The following is a 22,609-nucleotide window of genomic DNA, read 5'->3' on the forward strand; positions in this document are numbered from 1 at the left end:
AGGAGTCGGACGTATTATTATTATTATTATTATTATTATTATTATTATTATTATTATTATTATTATTATTATTATTATTATTATATTGCAGCAGTACTTTTCAGCGTTCAGTCTGCAAGTCTTTGTGACTTGAACTGAGGGCCTCCACAACACCCTACGTACAAATACGACTGTGACCTCGTCTATTTCTATATCTCATGCATTGAAACATTTACAAACTAGGCCTATGTTTAATTGTAATCATCATCATCTTCTTTTTCTTCTCCTTCTTCTTCTAGGTCTCCCTCTACTTCTCTTACACTCGACACCCGAATTCAGTATTCTCCTTGATAACCTATCCTCCTCCATTCCCTTCAATGGTCTCACCAACCAGCCGGTTGGTTGATACGCAGAGCTTCATCCATCAAGAACATTCGTAAGCTAACCTCCACTTCTTTATTACGAGTTGCCTCTTGTCATTATCCTCACCTATTTATATCAGCTTTACTTTCATATTTGTTACGTTTGTTAGGTCCAGCCTATGAAAAGATATCCAGTGGCCACCAATCTTTCATTCCCATACGACACAGTTGGTATGGCCAGTATGTTCTACAATATGCCATTGATCTCAGAAAAAGGATAATATAATAATTATTCCTTCTTCCAGAGCTGCTCGAGATGGGAATTTGGACATTCTAAAGGAGGCTACTTCAAAGCAATGCAACGCGCGGGACGAAGATGGCATGACTCCTACACTCTGGGCTGCTTTCGAGGGAAACCTTGACGCTCTGCGCCTTCTAGTCGGTCGAGGGTGAGTAGATGGGATCATATATGTTATATCTGTAGTAATATTCGTCCAGCACAAATGTAGGTATGCTTCATATCTCTATAAAGAGCATTTGCGTTTTGTCTGCGCGTTGCGAATGTTCGATAAGGAAAACCTCTTCATGCCATATAAAGAACCTAGCGACCACCGGTTCGATTTCTGTCTATGTTTGTGTGTTCTCGCGTACCACGTGAAAAATTGTATGATACTTTAGATCCTGATGTTATTGGCATTACAATATTCAAAGGAAGAAGACGGCTAAGAGGGGTGGGGTTGAAATGGTTTCTTACTGATATTTTGAAAACGTTCAATATTATTTTGAAATGTTTCAAATAAAACTTGCTTTAAATGTAATTTTAAACATTTTAGTTCATGACACACTTTTTGAGAGAGCCAACTCTGACTGACAATTGCGAATAATCTAGGAAATAGTAGCGCTGTCAGTTTTTAACCTGCAATCTTGGAATTTAGAAACCGATACTCAACCACTAATCTCAGAGAGAGCCCTTGAAACTAATCAAAAACAGTGAAATAACGATCGGCTCTTCTGCTGTCACTCACCTCTACTAGATGGCATTACTTCCCCAAAATAACCTTTTGCCAAAATAAATGCATCATTAATCAGAGATCATTCCTAGATGTGCCATCTGACCGGAGAACGGATTCTTCTCGCGTATGTAAGCGTCTGAGGGCGTGGTACGGGAATTAAGCGATCTGCAAAGTGTTGCTGGAGAAGGGCAAGTGACCCTCTCGCGGTGTGGGCTGTAGCTCCATCTTGCTTCATCCATTGTTGCCGAGGCAGTTTTCTGGCGACATTCAATACAGTTAGACGTTCAAAGCACATTTTACATTTCAGTACTGTTTTTCTTTCTCCGTATACTATACATCACGTGGAAAACAATTAATGCCGTCAACAAGGAGGAAATACTATGAGGCCTATCCTATCACCATAAATTAAAAATCGCTCCCGTGCGAATCCGGGGCGAGTCACTAGTAGACATATGATGATGCTTGTTGTTTTAAGGGGCCTAACATCGAAGGTCATCGGCCCGTAGACATATAAACCGTTAAACTCGTTCCGAGTCCATTAGCATCTGTGTGACTTACAACAGTGAAACTCGTTTTCTATTACTGTGAAATGTATTTATATCATAATACTTTATAAGTTGTGCGATAAATGAGAGAGTACAGTTAATTATAATTAACGCAATAGATTGTTATTTAATTTGTTTATCGCGTGGCTTTTAGTGCCGGGAGTGTCCGGGGACATGTTCGGCTCGCCTAGTGCAAGTTTTTCCATCTGACACCATGAGTGACCTGTGTGCGATGATGGTGATAATGAGGTAGGGAGAGGGTGAAAACCGGTATCGGCACATAATCTACTCCTGTCGAATAATACCAAGGGGTCTGCTAAAGGCTTAACGTCGCCATCCGAAGTACGAATCACAATAACCAGCGCCATACTATGCCCTTACTCCATAAGAACACTGTGGGGAGATTTGGAATTGAATCCAGGATTTTGGCACGCGATCTAGTGATTAGAAATTGTATACCACAAGCTCTCCTACCCTTCCGGCCAACTTTTTATGACGGTGATTTTTCCACCAGCGGGACTCGAACCGACTAACTATGGTGTCAGAACGTAAAGACACTTCAACGATCGTGGCCACCAGGCGGGCTAATACAGTTGATTGTTAGTTTAGATAAATAAGACATGCAATATAAATAAATAAATAAATAAATAAATAAATAAATAAATAAATACATAGTTTCATGTGGCTTTCTCAGCCAGATGCAGCGCTTGTAAGGTGGCGTCTGACGTGAACGGGATACTGCGTGTTAGTGCTGTGGATGATAGTGGTGCGTGTGGTGTGCGAAGTGCAGGAATGTTGGAGAGAGTACAAACAACCAGTGCCCGAGAGATGGTAGCCTTATGTAGCCTGGTGTAAAAATGGGAGACCACGAAAAATCTTCAGCACTGCCGACAGTGGGGTTCAAACTCACCATTTCCCGAATGCAAGCTGACAGCTACGGGCATCGGTTCCCACCTTCGGCAGTCCTGAAGATAGTTTCTCGTGGTTTCCAATTTTAACATAGGCAAGTGCTGGGGCTGGACCCTGATTAAGCCCACGGCCGCCACCTTTCCAATCTTAACTCTTTCCCATTTTTGCGTCGCGGAAAACATTCAATGTGTAATGCGCCGTTAAAATACCAGCAAAAAAATTCATCGGAATTAATTGCTTACGATTAAAATCCTGTGTCCCAGCTGTGAATCGGACCCCAGACCCCGTGACCCGAAAGCCAAGACGCTGACTACTCAGCTACAGAGCCGGACGGCATTCGGTGTGACTTGTCTTTATATTGCATTAGCCGTTCAACCACGTCCTACAAGTCCGAAAATGTTATTCCATATGAGACTCCAGTTGTCGTGACATCTTCAATAACGAACGTGGGATAATCCAGCTCATGTTAATCGCAGTACCACTATATTTATCGAGAGGCCGGCCGTGCAAGCCTGTTCAGTGAGATCAATGTTGTAAAGACGTAATCACTTCACCCGGAAGGACGTCGGTTCGATTCCCCGTCACGAAGCCGAAAAATTTAGAAATGTGATTTCCACTTCTGGGACCCTGGGTTCAATCAGCCTACAGCAGTAGGGTAATTTCTGAGGGCAAACGTGGTCGGGTATAGAGCTAACCACTCTATCCCTCTTGTTAGTGCCGGAGAGAGTTGCACAGATAGTTAAGGCACTGGCTTTCTGAACCCAAGTTGACAGTTTCGATCCCGGCTCAGTCCGATTGTATTTGAAGGCGCTCAATTACGTCAGCCTGTATCAGTAGATTTATTGATACGAATGCGAACTCCAGCGGGGCAACATTAGGGCACCTCGGTGAAAACTGTAAAAGTAGTTAGTGGGACGTAACACCAATAATATTACTATAAATCGTGGAAGCCTTCACCTACGATGCTCCCCGAACTCACAGAAACGTAAGAATGTGGTGTTGAAAAAACATTATTATTTTTACCTAACGGCGTATTTTCTAGTTAACAGCGTAGCCATACTGAAACACCAGATCTTATGTGATCTCCGAAGTTAAGCAACATTGGATGTAGTTTAGCACTTGGACGGGTAGATCAGGTGCTGCTAACTAGGAGATGAGAGGGAAGAAATCGACCTCCCTATCGCAGTGATCAGCTGGCTCAGCTAGGGGCAAGGCTAGGTCATCAAAGTCCAGGTATGAATAAGGCACTTTAGTTATATTTTCGCACTTTCCAATCCCTATCATAAAGTCAACTTAACCATTCATTTATGAACTGAAATGTGTATTGCAGCTGATGGCCAATTGGTAAATAAAAAATATAAAATTCTTTGCTGTATTCATTCAATTTTTAATTCTTTTCTTGCATCGTTGTAAATGATATCTTTCGCATTTTTCACCGTATAGGGTACACACGCAATCAGCTTTTACTGTATGATATAGCGCGGTCACACATAATTTGTGATGAAACCCATGTACAGCCATTCTTGTTTGCACATGTCTGAGCTCTTGGTCAGGATCCGTCCATTTTCTCTCTATCATGGCATCAGTTGAATAAAATTCAAGCCACATTTCTTCATTTTTCTTCTTCCTTTCTTCAAGATGCCTTTGCCGGCAAGACCTGGTGTTTACAGTGCACAATGTCTTCTTGTATGGGCTAACACAATTGTGTTACTTTCATTGATCTGTCCCTGTCTTATCCTTGGCTTTGACAATGTGAAAGTGACTGAGGTATGAGCGATTCTAGTGATGCCATTTCTTCTGCAGCCAGTCCCTGCTATGAATGGTGTGAAAATGTTGCTCATCGGGTCAGTTGGTGCATGCATTTCAGTGGGCTTGGCAGACTGATGCGTAATTCCAACTTCTAGTTCGGTGAGGAAAGCAACGGGAAACTACATCGCTCCTCATTTCCCTAGCACACCTCTTTAGTAATGCCTAGGCCATCTATGGCAGCTGATGGCGGAGCTGTTGAGGATCCAACCAGCCTTAGGGCTGAAGATTGAACATACACTTTCTTTAAGAATCCGTTTACTTTGTCTTGTAATGGGGAGAAAACTCCTTAGCCAGTACATACACTAATCTGGACTATGTATTGGTATACACAGTGCGCTCTCTTCAGATATCGTGTTTTGATTTTCTCAATAGAGGTGTTTTTTTTTTCGTATTAAATGTATCCCATAAGAAATGATCAGGCTTATGGCTGCATGGAATATCCTCATTGCTGATTCAAGTGAAAGTTTATGTAGGTCCTGATTATGAGGATAGGTACTTGAAATCCTAAGGATGGGCATGATTGATTTTTTAGTTACTGTTAATTTATTTCGTCCGTACAAGAAAAACCAGAGCTTGATGCAACTGCACAACTCTTCTTGGTAAGTATTAGCCTATTTCCACACTGAGAGTGCACCCCACACTTAATGTTATGTCAGTGTAATTCGTTTATTGAAAATGATTAAACAGTAAGTTAATAATAGTGCATCTGCTGTGGCCTTGTGCCTTTTGTGAAACAGTCACACTTTCGTAAGCGAAACGAATTATTGAGATTCATTGCGAAGGTTTTAATCCAAAACGAGTTCTGTTGGTGTAACGGATGGTCTTAAAGCATGTTTCATAACAAGACTTGCTGGATAATCTTTCACTAATAACGATTTTCATACTCGTAACTTGTAACAGCAATGCATGTTATTTTGTTGTACTTACGATGCTTCTGGAAAGCTAGTCATCTTCAATTATTCACGCAATGCGGACAGAACAAGTTATAAGATGCAACTGCTGAAAATAATACGGCAGAAAAAATAGTCTTCATTAGCAAGTATGAGCATAATGTATAAAACAAATAATAATAATAATAATAATAGTCTAATAATAATAATAATAATAATAATAATAATAATAATAATATCAAGCGAGTTGGCTGCGTGTTTCGAGCCGTGTAGCTGTAACCTTACATTCGGGAGATGGAGGGTTTGAACCCCACTGTCGGAGGTACTGAAGGTGGTTTTCCATGGTTTCCCATTTTCACACCAGACAAATGCTGGGGATTAAGGTCAGAGTAACTGCCCCATCCCATTGTCGGCAGAAAAACTGGTCTCCGTGCCGGTGCAACGTAAAACAAATAGCAAAAGAGAACAATTGTTTTGCTCACGTCACATTGATACCTGATCTGAGATTAAACTGGCGAACAACAGTTTATCAAAATGTCGGCTATCATCGTCATATTAATAAACTTACGTCATTATCACTAAACTCACGAACAGAGCAAGTGAACGCGCGGCTTGGGTCACGTAGCTATCAGCTTGCATTCGGGAGATAATGGGCTCGAACCCCACTTCCGCAACGCTGAGATGTTTTTCCGTGGCTTCCCATTTTTCCACAAGACAAATGCTGGGGATGTACCTTATTTAAGGCTACGGCCGCTTCCATCCCACTCCTAGACACTCCCTATCCCATCGTCGCCATATGGTACCTAGTTTAGGAGTAAGCTGACAAATCACAGACTATCAATATGTCGGCTATGGCCTTCATATCAATATGACATTCCTATCATTACTACGCTCACGTAACCATGGTACAGTGGTGGTGGCGATTATTGTTTTAAGAGAGTGTACAACCGGGAAGCCATCCTCTATTAACACTAATCAGAGGACAACTGAAAGAGGTCTGACACTTCGAAAATTGTAGTTTTTTTGGCAAAAGAAAAACAGGCGCCACGAAGGGCGTAATAATAATGGCGTGTGGCCTCCGAAGAGGCCGGATGCAGGTCTTTCGAGTTGACGCCGTATAGGCGACCTGACGAAGGGTGTCGGGGTCGAATTTGACCAGGGGAAGTCGGATAGCAAAGATGAAAGTGAGGAGTCTGGCAGTAGTAAGTGAAAGAAATTCCAGACTCAGCTATGGGAACCGTGGTCCCTAACCCACGCTCCAAAGGTCAGAACTCCTGGAACCCCTTTTAGTCGACTCTTGCGACAGGCAAGGGATTTCGTGGATGTTATTCTACCTCCCCCATCCCTAAAGGAAACCATGGTACATAGTCTGGGAGTAAACTATTACATGATATTTTGAAAACTATTTCACAACAAGTGTTTTCCGTTTTACAGTATATTTTGAAACAAAACATAGCTATGTGACAAATCCCTGTGAGAATGTTTGTGCAAAATTTCATGAAATTTCGCCTAGTGGTTTAGATGTAATGTTGTTTCGGAAGAAAGGCAGACACAGACGTCATATCATTATTATTATTATTATTATTATTATTATTATTATTATTATTATTATTATTATTATTATTATTATTATTATTAGTATTATTATTATTATTATTGATGTGGCATGAGGCCTCAGGGGAGGCCTTTCGAACTGACACCTGCACATCTGTGAGGATAAGGCCAAACCTATGATGAATTCTAATACACGCCTAAACCCCAAGACTTCGGAATTAACCAATGAAGGTTCAAATCCCCTACCAGAGACTCCTTGCACCACAGGCCAGCACGCTTACTATTCAACTATGGAGCAAAACATTTCATTGTTATAATTATAGGAGAGAATAGTATTAGTTGTAGTGGTAGTGGTAGAAGTACCGAGCTCGATAGCTGCAGTCGCTTAAGTGCGGCCAGTATCCAGTATTCGGGAAATAGTGGGTTCCAATCCCACTGTCGGCAGCCCTGAATATGGTTTTCCGTGATTTCCCATTTTCACACCTGGCAAATGCTGGGGCCGTACCTTAATTAAGGCCACGGACGCTTCCTTCCCATTCCTAGGCCTTTCCTGACCCATCGTCGCCATAAGACCTATCTGTGTCGGTGAGACGTAAAGTAACTAGCAAAAAAGTAGTAGTAGTAGTAGTAGTAGTACGGAAAACGGAGACCTATCTTGTTTATGAAACAATTAGTTACATTATTTAACTGCATTCATATTCATATTTCATACAATGACATCTACTAAAGCTCTATGTAAATTTCACTTACAGATTGAGAGGAACACCTCTTTCTTTTTTTCCAGTTTCTGTACGTCGCATCGACCAAAATAGGTCTCATGGTGACGATGGTATGGGAAAGGACTAGGGATGGGAATAAAGCGACCGTGGCCTTAATTAAGGTACAGTCACAGCATTTGCCTTGTGAGAAAATGAGAAACCATTGAAAACAATCTTCAGGGCTATCGACAGTGCGGTTCAGCAGGGTTCAAACGTACTATCATATAACTGGCTAAGAGCTATTTCTTGATGAGGTAGGAGTTCGTACTTTCAGGCATAGAATTCATAGATCCCTGGAGATAGAATGCATTTTTTTTAAATCAGTATGTTGTACAAAGGCTGGATTGATTCGATTTAATCATCCGGAGGAGGACAGTTCAAGGTAAGTTTTGTATCAAAATTCTGGATTATGAAACGTGTTTATAAATTTAGAGACAGAAAATGAGAGGATTATTGTATGTCAAATTCCTGTCACAGCGTTTGTGCTGATTTTTCGGCCTAAAGCTCGGGACGGAACTCTCTGATTGATTGAAAGTCAGTCCGTGTATTCCGCACCTCATTTGTACGGTTTACTTCTCAAGGCAACAGTCGTTGATCAACGTATGGTGGTGCTCGCTCTAATTGGTAATTAGAACCTTAATAGCGGTCTGCGATGTACTCAGTTAAAAAGACCCACACGAATACCGTTTAAAGTGATTCACGGTTAATCTCATATAAATAAACTTTAGGTATGGCAACACGGTTATAATACTAAGACAGTGCAGACTAAGTACACTTTCACTGTAAAGATCCCTGAGTGGATCAGTGGTAAAGTAATAATAATAATAATAATAATCATAATAATAATAATAATAATAATAATAATAATAATGTTATTAACTTTATGTTCCACTAACTTCTTTTCGGTTTTCGGAGACGTCGAGGTGCCGGAATTTCTTTCCCGCAGGAGTTCTTTTACGTGCCAGTAAATCTACCGACACGAGGCTGACATGTTTGAACACCAAATACCACCGGACAGAACCAGGATTGAACCTGCCAAGTTGGGATTAGAAGGTCAGCGCCTCCAATGGTAAAGTGGTTTCCCATTTTCACACCAGGCAAATGCCGGGGCAGTACCTTAATTAAGGCCACGGCCATTTCCTTTCAATTCCTAGGCCTTTCCTATCCCATCGTCGCCGTAAGACATATCTGTGTCGATGCGACGTAAAGCAAATAGCAAAAAAAAAAAAGACAAACATCCGAGTTCCAAAATATCCGAATTTTCAGTGGTGGTACTTTTTCAAAATACCCTGATTGTATATAGTATTATCATAATAAGCATAAAGTAATATAAGAAGGTGTGAAAAGGTTCACTGTTAGCACCACATGTGGCTACATGATCTCTTCTAAGACGGGTACGTCACACAAACATATACGGCAATATGCAAAATTTTGTGGCCTACAAAATTACGCCTAATCCCATTTTTTAAATTCAGCTGTAGCGTTGTCAGATATGAACAGCCTTGATCATTTTCTAATTTTATTATGAAAATATTTATGATATTTTCGTCATAATGTTGCCACAGGGTTCAGTCCAATTTTGGTGACGTTAGAAATTATTCTGAAAAAATCGATTTGTCCAGTTTCCTCGTATGTAGCTGTAATCCTCTTGATTCTTTTGCCGAAAATGCAATATTTCTTTCTTCTCTTCGATCCTTCGAGATTCATATCCATCCTGGCTATTTGAAAATCAGATGTTTCAGCTCCTTTTTTCAGACAAGATATCAACTCCTTGAAGCGGGAATGAGGTCTTTTTATCAGACAGTTGTACTTAGAATACCATCCTTCAACGGCACTGGTTGTTCGGTGTCGTTTTCCATGACAATTTCACAGCTCAAGTGGCATTTGTAGATCCTCCAGCCACAGGTCATCGACGTAATCGAAAAACTCTTTCCAATAAAATAAATAATTTTAACCCCGCCTCTGTGGTGTAGTGGTTAGTGTGATTAGTTGCCACCCCCGGAGGCGCGGGTTCGATTCCCGGCACTGCCACGAAATTTGAAAAGTAGTACGTGGGCTGGAAAGGGGTCCACCAAGCCTGATGATGATGATGATGATGATGATGATGATGATGATGATGATGATGATTGTTGTTTAAAGGGGCCTAACAGGTAGGTCGTCGGGCCCTGACTTAGCTTCTGGAGGACAATTGGGTAGAGGGGTGTTCGATTCACCCACCCCCCTCAGTCATCCTCGAAGTGGTTTTCCGTAGTTTCCCACTTCTCCTCTAGTCAAATGGCGGGATGCTACCTAACTTAAGGACACGACCGCTTCCTTCCCTCTTCCTGGTCTATCCCTTCCAATCTTCCCATTTCCGACAAGGCCCCTGTGCGAGGCGAGGCCGCCTGGGCGAGGTCCTAGTTCCCTCCGTCTCAGTTGTATCCCCGACCCAAATTCTCACGCTCCAGGACACTGCCTTTGAGGCTGTAGTGGTGTGATCCCTCGCCGAGTCCGAGGGAAAATCCAACCCTCGAGATTAAACGGATTAAGAAAGAAAGAAAGAAAGAAAGAAAGAAAGAAAGAAAGAAAGAAAGAAAGAAATAATAATAATAATAATAATAATAATAATAATAATAATAATAATATTTTTTAAAATCACCCTCAATGTAGCAAAGTACGGGCACCCAGCCAGTAATATAATATGTATTACATAGTAGTAACGCTTCCTCAATTTAGAGGTTGCCTAAAAGATAAAGTATGCTTAATACCAAGAGATACTGCATAACAGAGAAAGATACATAAAAGTATATTGAGTATTAAAGTAAATCACCGAAGGTGGTTTCTTAAAATACTTATTGATGATTTTAAATCCTTAAATACTTGAAATTTGGGACTTGTCTCAATGAAGTCCTCACTTCTCTCCACTGGTTATACATTTCTAAATAAAGTCCTCACTTCTCTCCACTGCTTATACATTTCTAAATGAAGTCCTAACTTCTCTCCACTGGTTATACATTTCTAAATGAAGTCCTAACTTATCTCCACTGTGTATACATTTCTAAATGAAGTCCTAACTTATCTCCACTGCTTATACATTTCTAAATGAAGTCCTAACTTCTCTCCACTGCTTATACATTTCTAAATGAAGTCCTAACTTCTCTCCACTGCTTATACATTTCTAAATGAAGTCCTAACTTCTCTCCACTGCTTATACATTTCTAAATGAAGTCCTAACTTATCTCCACTGCTTATACATTTCTAAATGAAGTCCTAATTTCTCTCCACTGCTTATACATTTTTAAATGAAGTCCTAACTTCTCTCCACTGCTTATACATTTCTAAATGAAGTCCTAACTTCTCTCCACTGCTTATACATTTCTAAATGAAGTCCTAACTTATCTCCACTGCTTATACATTTCTAAATGAAGTCCTAATTTCTCTCCACTGCTTATACATTTTTAAATGAAGTCCTAACTTCTCTCCACTGCTTATACATTTCTAAATGAAGTCCTAACTTCTCTCCACTGCTTATCTCTAAATGAAGTCCTAACTTATCCCCATTGGTTATATATTTCTAAATATTTTTGAGTGTGATTTTATAGAATCTGATGATGTTCTCTCAAGAACGAAACATGCCATTCTATTTTTTATGAAGCTGTTTCTTTTTTTAGGCATAATTCCGTTATCCTGTTGGGTTTTTTTTCTATTTGCTTTACGTCGCACCGACACAGATAGGTCTTATGACGACGATGGGATAGGAAAGGCCTAGGAAGTGGAAGGAAGCGGCCATGGCCTTAATTAAGGTACAGCCCCGGGATATGCCTGGCGTGAAAATGGGAAACCACGGAAAACCATCTTCAGGGCTGCCGACAGTGGGGCTCGAACCCACTATCTCCCGGATACTGGATACTGGCCGCACTTAAGCGACTGCAGCTATCGAGCTCGGTCCGTTATCCTGTTTTCTTTTTCAGATAGTCTATACATTTATTTATTCTTAAGAGCTTGAAAGTTATAACACCCACGGTATCCCCTGCCTGTCGTAAGAGAAGACTAAAGGCGGCCCCAGGGGATCTTAACTTGGGAGTGTGGTTTGGCGACTACGGAGCCCTTAGCTGAGTCCTGGCATTGCTTCCACTTATTTGTGCCAGGCTCCTCACCTTCCTATCCAACCTCCCTTGGTTATCTTGTCCTTTCCCGACCCCGACCATATTTGCGAATCCTAGGGAGTCTTTCATTTTAATACCTAACAGTTATAACTTCGCCATAGGAACCGTCCAATAGAAGTCCGCGTTTGTTGCTAGGTAACACCGCAATTGGAAGGTCGAAATTGAAAGGCAGTCCACCCAGAAGAATGTCTGCAACTCATAGCTGAGCCCATACTATTGTATTTAAAGTATTATTAGAGTAGCGTATAGTTACATGGCATGTCGTGGTGATGATGCCCGTGTTCAACTTTTCTTTAAATACCATCGGCTTAAAGAGGCACCGAGATCTTGGTCTCAAGAACAAATTTTTTAACGTAGCAGCAAATGCACAGGCACAGATTTCTCGCACCGAACTGACTGCAGCCACTCGGTTATCAAGATCCCCTCGGAATATGTGAACCAGGTCTTCAAAGTTGACTCTTTCTAGACATACGGGTGATGAGGGTGTGAACGAGTTACCCTTGGAATCAACGAGCTAGAATAACATAGAGGGGCTGTATACCTGACATCAGCGCTCCCTGCTTGAAGCAAGTTGATAAGGGGCAGCCATGTTAACGGTTGTCAAAACAAAGCGAATTGGCGCGAGAGCATATGTTGAGGTGACAGGGAGATCGTGGATGCCAATTTAATTTCCTAAGTTTTAAGAAGTGAAAAGATAGATTCTCGCTTTCAAGAATGCCAGCCGTAAGCTCAGCGTATGGTTGTACTAATCGGAGTAATAAAACCAAGGATATATCGTACTTAAGTAAGTATTACTGAATTATAGAAGAGATTCCTTTTTGTAATTTCTGTTTGTAATTAAATCAATTTTATTGTTTACTTGGCGAAAGTACGGATAGCCACGGTAATTATATGTCGAATTTTGTTTCAGATTTCGTTTAAAAGGAATTAACTGAATAATGCGTTGTGAGGGCGAAAAAAGCTAAATGGTATCCCACTCAATTCAGTTGCTTATGCTCTGTGCATTTCCAGCTCTATTTAATTTTCATTCACATTTACAAATAAAGGAAATGGAACGCCCACCACCAAGAAAACGTAACCACAAAAAATCACTCATTTCGTTCAAACGTACACCAAGTATGATAAATACAGCATTTTACTGCTATTTTTGAAGTGTATACAGCCTTTATTGTAGATGTCTGTTGCCTTGGTTTTTAAAACTATGCCACACTTCATAATGGACAGCTTTCAAGCTAGTAATCCCAGTATGATATGGTAATGGGAGAAACATGATATCCCCCCTATATTATAATAAATAATTACACTAAACGATTATTGTGGTAAAGTATTCATGGGCCGCCTCTGTGGTGCACTTGTTAGCGTGAGCAGCTGCCACCCCTGGAAGCCCGGGTTCGATTCCCAGCTCCGCCACGAAATTTGAAAAGGGGCACGAGGGCTGTAACGGGATTCTATCAGCCTGGGGAGGTCAACTGAGTAGAAGTGGGTTCGACTCCCACCTCAGCCATCCTCGAAGTGATTTTCCGTGATTTCCCACTTCTCCTCCAGGCAAATGCCGGGATGGTACCTAACTTAAGGCCACGGCCGCTTCCTTCTCCCCCCACAAGGCCCCTGTTCAGCATAGCAGGTGCAGCCCTCCCTCACAGTTGAATCCCCCGACCCAATGTTTCACGCTTCAGAACACTGTCCTTGAGGTGGTAGAGGTGGGATCCGTCGCTGAGTCCGTGGGAAAAACCAACCCGTGAGGGTAAACAGATTAAGAAAGGAACACAGTACTCATGAGGATACAATAATTTTAAAAATATTAACAGAATGAGGTTGTAACCTATTATAGGTCCCTATGATTTTAAGGTTTCCTGTCATAAATATTTATGTCCATCGTTTTTATTCTAATTTACGCTTAACCACTACAGCCAAGCAGGGTAACGCTCTTGTTCCGATTTCGAGGCCTATTCGTATGTCACTGTGCGATGATTTCGAACTACCCTACAATCAACTGATTGTGATGTTGGCCTCGTGCCGCAATATGATGAAGTGGCGGTATTCGCTTTCATGCTTAAAGCTTTCGGCAACGGACTTTAATTCTCCCCCAGTGATTCTAAAATGCGCATTTTCTACACTTTTCGTCATTTAAAGGCCATGCCCCCTTGCTTGTGTGACAACAGGAAACATGGCGGACGTTCGTTCTATTAGGTTCAGCCAGGCAGCGCTTCCGCCTCTCCATGTTATTCTAGCTCGTTGCTTGGAATAGTTACAATCTACGCTGAGTTTATTACTGTGAACGAGTGAACAGATTCGTTTACGAAGTTGGATTCATGTTGAACATTATATCCAACAAGATCCAGAACAAGTGCGAAACAAAACGTATGGGAAATATTCGGGAGTTAAACCTCCCCAGATATATATATATATATATATATTTTTTTTTTTGCGTGAAGGGAGCTACTTAAACCCTTACATTAGCATATCTAAGCTACTAGATCAACACATCACATGGATCTCTGCCACTCAGTAGTAGCGATCTTGAACGAAAAGTGCGAAATAGGTACATTGTACTTGAGTCTGTTTGTTAGAAAGTTGGTATCTGTATGAGTCAAATAATTATATGAGAACAGTGGAAATGAATGCCTTCGTTGAATCATCACGAAATGTCGTCAAGCGAATCACGATTGTTTTTTCCTGTAGTCTGAAGGAAAATTACACCTATAATTAGAGAAAATAACTAATATTTATTATACATGTGACTAATTAAAACAATGTCACATTCACCGTAACCCATATCTCGGTACTTTCAATGTCTACCTAGAATTAAAGAGTTACAACTCCCATGAGAGCACTGTGGCATAGCAAAAAAAATATCATATTAACCCTTTCAGACCGTTCATGTCTTGAGGGAACACGAAATGGACACCATTCTTCAAGAAAATATTTTTTCCTAATTTAATTGACATTTAAGTTGTAACTATTTCACGTGCAAGATGCTATGAAAAGTGTCTTCTACTTTTTATCCACTTAACTATATATTATTCAAAACGTCCATTGTAATCCCATTAAGTTTCTGTTAAACAATATTAAATGGCATGAATTTACTCTTGAAACTGAAGAGATTAAAGCTTGCCTTACGTAATTATTTGAAGCCAAATCCCGCAAATACTCAAACTTGTGTTTTCCAAACAGGCTGCTAGATACCTGAACATCACATGGGGAGGTATCAAGCTGGCTCATTGTGAGACTCCAAAATATCTCGGGGTTACTTTAGACCGCAAACTTTCTTATAGAAAACATTGTCTGAACACCAAGAACAAAGTAGCTGCCAGGAATAGTGTGGTACGGAAGCTGACTGGAACAACCTGGGGAGTACAACCAGACAATGAGAACCTCAACACTAGCATTATGTCACTCAACAGCAGAGTACGCTTGTCCAGTATGGTACGGACCCTGTCATACCAAAGTAGATGTGGCAATCGTTGACACGTGTCGTATCGTCACGGACTGTCTGACCTATCCGCGAGAAAATTTGTTCTATCTTGCTGGCATTGCGCCTCCTGATATCCGACATGATGTAGCGGCCCGTAAGAAGAAGACCACAACATTAAAATCTCAAGCTCATCCACTGTATGGACTCCAACCATCACGATTAAGTTCACGCAAAAGATTCTTGAAGACCACACAGACACTTGAAGGAACACAACGGTAAGCAAGACTCACTTTGTGGCGAGCTAGAGTTGAGCATCTTGAAGAATGGAAAACACCTCGTCAAGAAGTACCAGTTGGGCACATGGAGTACTGGACGACTAAATAGGCTGCGCTCGGGTGTTACTGGGTGTAAGACCAATCTGCACAAGTGGGGATATTCGGTGGATTCTGTTTTGTTTGGCTGTGGTGAACTTCGGCCCATCTGCTAGAATGTCATCTTTGTCCTGCTGCATATACATATATTGCTTGAGGCGACAAGGAATGCACTCGACGTTGCTAATTTCTGGTGCACCACAATATGAACCTTTGGTGCACAGTTTATTTTTATTTCTTTTCTATAGACATTTTGGTACATCTTTATATGTAGGTAACTGCTTCTTACACGATGTAAATAAATAAATAAATAAATGGTGCATGATCCACCACGTTTGCTAACTGTAGTTCATTCACTTTCACTAAGTTTTGATAGATGGCATTGTGTTACCAAATCCAGAAATAGAGAAGTCCATGAACAAGGACAACCGATATGTACATAGTAATGGTGGTGGTGGTGGTGGTGATGATGATGATTGTTTTAAGAGGAAGTACAACTAGGCAACTACGGTATTCTCTATATAACACTAATCAGAAGGAAAAATGGAAGGGATCCGGCACTTCGAAAAATGAAGGTATCGGCCAAAGAAATTCAAAGGCCACGAAGGACGTGAAAATGAAAGACTCCCTAGGCCTTGAGTACTCTAATAGCGTCGGGGTCAGAAAAGAACAAGAATTGACCAAGGGAGGTCCAATAGGATAGTTGAAAGTGAGGAGCCCGACAAAAGTAAGTGGAAACAATGCCTGGACTCAGCTCAGGGACCCGTGATGGCAAATCCACGCTCTCAAGTTAAGAGCCCCTGGGCCCCTTTTAGTCGCCCCTTATGACAGGCAGGGTATACCGTGGGCGAGGTTCTGAATGGGTTAAATACTAGATTTTGCCCACACCTCATATCGCTCTTGTTTTGGAGTCGGTTGTAAATCTCTAAAGTATCTAATGACGTTATCTTCATCATTCCATATTCCAAGAAGTTGGCTTTAAGTTTTAAGTATGTTAAGACACTTGTTTTCTCTGTAAAACAGGAATGTTGTTAGAGAATACAGGGTACTACAGTACTGCAGTAAATTCTCATTAACTTGAGTGCCGAGGATACGGAACTGGAAATATTCAAGCTTTTGGGTACTGGTGTATCTATCCATTTAAATCCGTTGGAGACCAGTGAGTGCAAAACTATCAACTCGAGTCTTTGAATACCGGTGAATATGCAAAAATTAATTACCCATTTGAAAGCCTTTGAGAATAGATGAGCGTGCACCTTTTCATTTCAAAGCCTTTAAGTACCGAGAACTGCGAACTACCCTGTTGTAATCCTTCGAGTACCGAGAAGTGTGCCAGGAATGCATCTTTGATCTAAAATGTATCTTCCTAGGCATTATTTAAGTGTAATTGAAAATCCACAGTCTGTTTCCAGTCATTCGACCGGGTCAGGAATGGAATGAATGAAGCCCCCTCTAGCGGCGAGTGTAGGAAATGTGCCAGCTGCCGAAGCCTGTGTCCTGTTCTAGGTTTATTTATCGCAGTCGAAGTGGTTTTGAATGTGTGAATAGTACATTCTGCTCTTGATCGTAGTATTCCTGTCTTCTCAGGAATTTGTCGTTGGGAATGTCCTTCTTTGGGGATTTCAACAGTTCGCCCCTGTTCAAAAAGTGTTTTCTCTTAACTTACCCATTGTAGCTTTGAACGAGATGCTTACGTGTTGCACCATCAGCATGTACTGCTCGCAAGAACCCTCACTCATGTATTTCCCCATGTGTTGTTAGACATCACAGAGAACATAGCGTACGAATACTTTTGCGTTGCCGTTTATTACGCTATATCCGTACATTAATGGATTATTAACAGTAACGGAGGTACATATAATATATTTGTACCGGGAGGTACACCTCAACGCCGCGCATTCAAAATAAGCGCCCTTATAAACTCCCCTATCGAGCAAAAGTGGAAACTGATACAACATGAACTTTAATCAGAAGATATCACCACTGAAAAATTAAGGAATAGTGTTATTGTGAAGTTTCCTAAACTGATTGAATTTCTCCTTGTTTTGTTTGCCATTCATCAAGAAGTTTGGACATTCTTCCACAGATGGCACTACCAAAAACTCTGATCATGCACTCTGGTGCAAGTTGAAAGAACTTATAACTTAAATAAGTTTCATATTCCTAGGTTTTCCGTAACTGAATCTATGTTCATTTTTGGGTTGGCAACATTTCCTTTTCTTTCCGCCAGTTTTGAGTCTGGTCAATGAAAAATTTCTGTAATTAATTTTCAACCTATCACAGGCTTCTTGTTCGATTTTGAATGTAACTTTTGAACTTAACCAATAAAATTGAGAGGGTGTGTACGAATTAGCCCAGAATCCTCTCGAACCTTCCCTGAGGGTATATAAGTTGCGGCTTTTCGAGTTTTCTTGCCAGTTGATCATCGTCTTTCTGTGTGTGTGTTAAGGCAGGAGGCGGGGCCGCCTCTTTCTTCGGCCAGCTGAACATCTATAAGGTAATGGCCACATAAAATTATATCTTTCTTGCTGTCTCCGCTACCTTATCTGAGGGGAAGGTCCGAATCTTTAACTATGTAACCTACTTTTCCAAAATGTAACTTTTCTTTCGGCTAAGGTAAACACTTCATAAATCTTTAATTGTAAATCGGGGATAGAGAGTGAGTTACCCTCTCGAGCTCCCCTTCATCTTGGTTTGAGGTGGCTACGTTTTCGCAACCTTTCGTTTCTGTAATGTATTAAAGTAATTTCCATGCGAGCCACCTCAGTAGTGTGGGAACAGCCCCAGTTTCATCGGCCAAGAGCCCTGAAGGATTTTATATTTCATTAACTGGAGCGCAGGGTACGCCTCCATTCAGTTTGTGTTTCGGGCCGTTTACTTAACCTGTTCTTTTTCGCAAAGGCCCTATAGGTTGGGTACTAGATACCCCTGTTTCAGTTTGTAAGTTGGCCGATGGAAGGCCAGAGGGGGTAAGATTTTTGATGTTGCCTCGAGTAGGCTGGAAGAAACGGAGAGCCTGTTAGTTCTTTTCAAAGTTTTGTAATTGTGAAGGGTGCCTCTGGAAGGCTTAACATTGTAATTGAGGGAGCAAGTCCTCTTGATTTAGGGGATTTCTGCCCTTGACTTAATGGTTCCTTACATTTAATTAAAATTTTGTAAACTGGATCCGGCATCTCTGAAATCGTAAAACTACGGGCTTGAAGCCCAGAATCTGTAAAGTTCATTGATCTTAAATTTTCCTAGTCTTGTTTCAAAATTGCTTTTGTACCTGATATGTTGTTATGTTCACTAAGTGAAAAATTGTTAAGTTGTTGTTTTCTGAAGAAATATAACCTTCAGTTCAAGTTCCAAATTATTTTTGATATTCTAGATAGACCCATTCACCCCGGCACCTTCCTTAACCTCTTTCTGTTCCACAGGTATCCCCGTAGCAGTATTATGATACAATTATATTCTGCCTTAATGTTACTTTGTTAGAGACTATCTTCCGGGCTCCGTGAAGGCATTTGTATGCCCTTTTACCTAAGTATGTGGACGGATACTTTTGCGACTATCTGTAGCTTTATTTAAGAGACAGCTATAGCGAGAGGAGTCCTGTGTCACTGACACGCTGAATGTTTATCTGCTTAAGCGTGGTGCGCACAAGTTGCCAAAAATGTCTCCTTTTGTTAAATGAGATGGTACGAGAGAGAAAGCAGAAGCTCTCACACACACATTGTTTAGCAAGTTTCACTTTTTTAGAACTCTTTTTTCCGCAAGAACGAAGCCGACAAAAAAGAATAGGAGCGTGCTTGAAGATTAAACCCTCCATTTGTAGCAATAATTGAGCTCAGTTCTCATCCTCTACCCATTGTCAAGGTACCCATCCATTGTTACCTGTCTTATAATAGATAACGGGTTACTTCCTGCTGACATCACTTCTACTTTCTTTCTAAGAATCGTCACTGTCGTTTGTTCGCAATATCTACCATTTGTATCGGTACCAAAAGAATGGATACCATTTGTAAACTAATACCGCACTCCTCGAAAAAGAGAGAATTAAATGTATTTCCTGCCTAAAGCTATCTCAATGAAACTTTTCTGGTCGTTGATACCCAAGAAGCAAATTTCGTCGATATAATTAATAACATTTCAAGAAATAATACACTATAAATTACTGAATGGTCAAAAAGAGACAAGTCAGGAATTTTCAACTGAAAGAACGAAAGATCCTCAGAAAAATCATGGGCCCCATTAAAGAGGGAGGTGAATACAGAATCAGGCATAACAACGAGCTTTATCAACATTTAGAGAGCATAACATCAGCCGTAAGAAAAAGGAGACTTGCCTTCTTTGGTCACATAGTCAGAATGGACAACAAGAGACTGACCTCAAGAATCTTCAAGGGGACAAATGTTAAATGAACGAAACTGGTTCGAAAAGACCTAGAAATTTTAAAAATTGATCCCAAGGATGTATTCAACAGAGATAGTTTAGAATGCTGGTCAGAACATCTGACACTCTCCAGTCACTGACAGCACTGCGTCCTGGAGTGGGAGTGAAGGTGACTCAGGAAAGGAAAACAACGCACAGTGCAAAGTTGAAGGAATATTGGGCTAGGAAGAAAGTTCACCAGAGTTAGAAACCACGTGTTCCAAGGGGCCTCAACGAAACACGAAGAAGAAGAAGAAGAAGAAGAAGAAGAAGAAGAAGAAGAAGAAGAAGGGGTACAGGGCGTTAGACGGAACAGTCTCTCGCACTTTCCCTTGAGATACGTAAAGTGCAAATTCTGTTGAATATAAAGGAATGGTCTAATAGAAAGAGAAATGTATTTTCTTAATAATTCCTCTGTCGTAATTAGGGAAAATATTGCACATACATATGGGATAGAATACGCTGCTTAATACATTAAAGAAAAACGGTTGTATGCAGAGATTTTAGTTGTTCATGAGGACATTATTCATGTAGAGATCATCTCGCAGAAAAGAACAATTTTATCCCTAGGGCCCACAATTTTACGTAATTACTAGAGCTTGGAAGTTGAAGACTTGTAAATTGACTAAAAAAGACCTAAAAATCAAAAAAGGACCTAAAACGGGCAAAAAAGACGTGTAAATTCTATCCAAATTCATTCATAATTTCAGTTTTAATTATATATTCAATAAAGGAATATAATATTTCTAAATGCAAAATTCTGCTGGTATGTAACATACAATGCAAAAATATGAGTGAAATACTTCTTCCAGACATTAAATATTTTAAGATTAACACATTTAAAAGAAAAAATTCCGAGTTTGTTAAAATAAAGTACTTGCAGAATACAGCATGACATGTTTTTTTACAGCTAGAATGAATTCAACGAACCCGCAACGGACATCCTGAAGAAGGAAATTGAAATTAGCATAACTGGAATCATATCTGGCTTAACCACACTAGGATTACATAAATTGGAATTCGGAAACCTTATCTCAATTGGCTTTGCAGTATATGACAACAGTCATCTCCAGGTTCTCAGGTGTAAAAGATCGTCGGTTTTCAGACAGCACGTTGCAAAATATAGAGAAACTTCTCTCCACATCATCAACGGATGTTAAGGGTTCATACTCGAATCAAGCGATCTTCCTCTTCAAAAACACTCACATCAAAATTTTCTCCTTTCACTATTTCACTTATCTTGCACATAATTTGATACCCCGGTATTTTTTTAAATAAAACTGCATTTTTTCATTTCATTTCATTTTAGTTTAATTTTCTCTCTTACTTCAGAAAGGGTTTTTAAGAGGTAATGGATGAAATAATCATGATTCGAATTGAGAATGGGCAGTTAAAATGTAGTCGAAAAAAGTGGAGTTGCCATTAAACACCAAGAAAAAGACTAAAAAGGGACCTATGAGCCAAAAAACTCCGAAAAAAAAGCAAAAAATGACAAATAAAACCCACCATTTTCTAGCCTAGAATGACCCGCAATGAACATATATGTAACTGTATGTTGGGCCTCGTCTTCCGACACTCGAGAAAAAAGGGATGTTTTCTCAACTTCCGAGTCCTAGTATTTACATATTCCATTCCTTTACTTGTAGACAACTGACAATGACAAACGACGAATTGTGGTTCTGATATGGCTGTACCTGTGTTACATTTTACATATTTTTTACATATTATGTGAAGAATGTAACATTTTTGTACATATCTAGGTAATTATTGAAGAATTAAAAACTCAGTCAGTTCGTTTAATTTTCAGACTATAGTAAACTAACTGGCGAATTTCATCTCATATAGAATAGATTTCATTTGCTGAAGTTGGCTTTTTTTAATGCTATTTGTTCGGGGCGTCGACCTAGAAAGACCTTTTGCCCCTACTTGCACCATATGTGAGGAACCTGCGTGTATTTTGTAAATGGCGGAAGTGTAAAGTGTTGAAATTGAATGTAAAGGAAGGAACGTTAAGGAAGACACAAACACCCAGTCCCCAGGCCAGGGATATTAATCATTTACAATTAAAAACCCCTGGCCAGGCCGGAAATCGAACCCGGGGCCGCCGGGTGACAGGCGGACGCCTTGTCCCCTACTTCGCGGGGCCGGACAAAGTTGGCTTTAACATTCCTTTAAAACTGTGATTTCTAACCCCTTTTTCTGTGTAATACAGTAGGTCCGAGTGCCTCATCTACATTCAAAAGCACTAATCCTTTCTCAGAATCTGAGCTGGCTAGGTGCCTTTCATTGGTCAGAGTTTCTAACAAACTCCAGGCAGTCTTGACACGAAATCTAGGTTATTCAATTGCTCTATCTGTTTGCAAGATCATTAGTGGCGAGCCAAGAAGGGCCCCTGGAAGATATTTTACCCGACTGGTTTTATTTTTGAAAATATGCACCGGCGATT

At 40.5% G+C, this 22,609-nt stretch overlaps 1 protein-coding gene across 1 annotated transcript in view; it reads left to right on the top strand.

The window, feature by feature from the left end:
* The window catches only part of Sans (SAM_USH1G_HARP domain-containing protein Sans), a 260,636-nt gene that overhangs the window by 110,714 nt on the left and 127,313 nt on the right, over window positions 1-22,609 (top strand). The window contains exon 2 of the mRNA XM_067149972.2: window positions 647-790. Within this exon, the coding sequence (XP_067006073.1) occupies window positions 647-790 (144 nt within the window). The remainder of the gene's footprint in view (window positions 1-646; window positions 791-22,609) is intronic.

This window comes from Anabrus simplex, chromosome 6 (genome assembly GCF_040414725.1).
Source record: "Anabrus simplex isolate iqAnaSimp1 chromosome 6, ASM4041472v1, whole genome shotgun sequence".
NCBI lineage: Eukaryota > Metazoa > Arthropoda > Insecta > Orthoptera > Tettigoniidae > Anabrus > Anabrus simplex.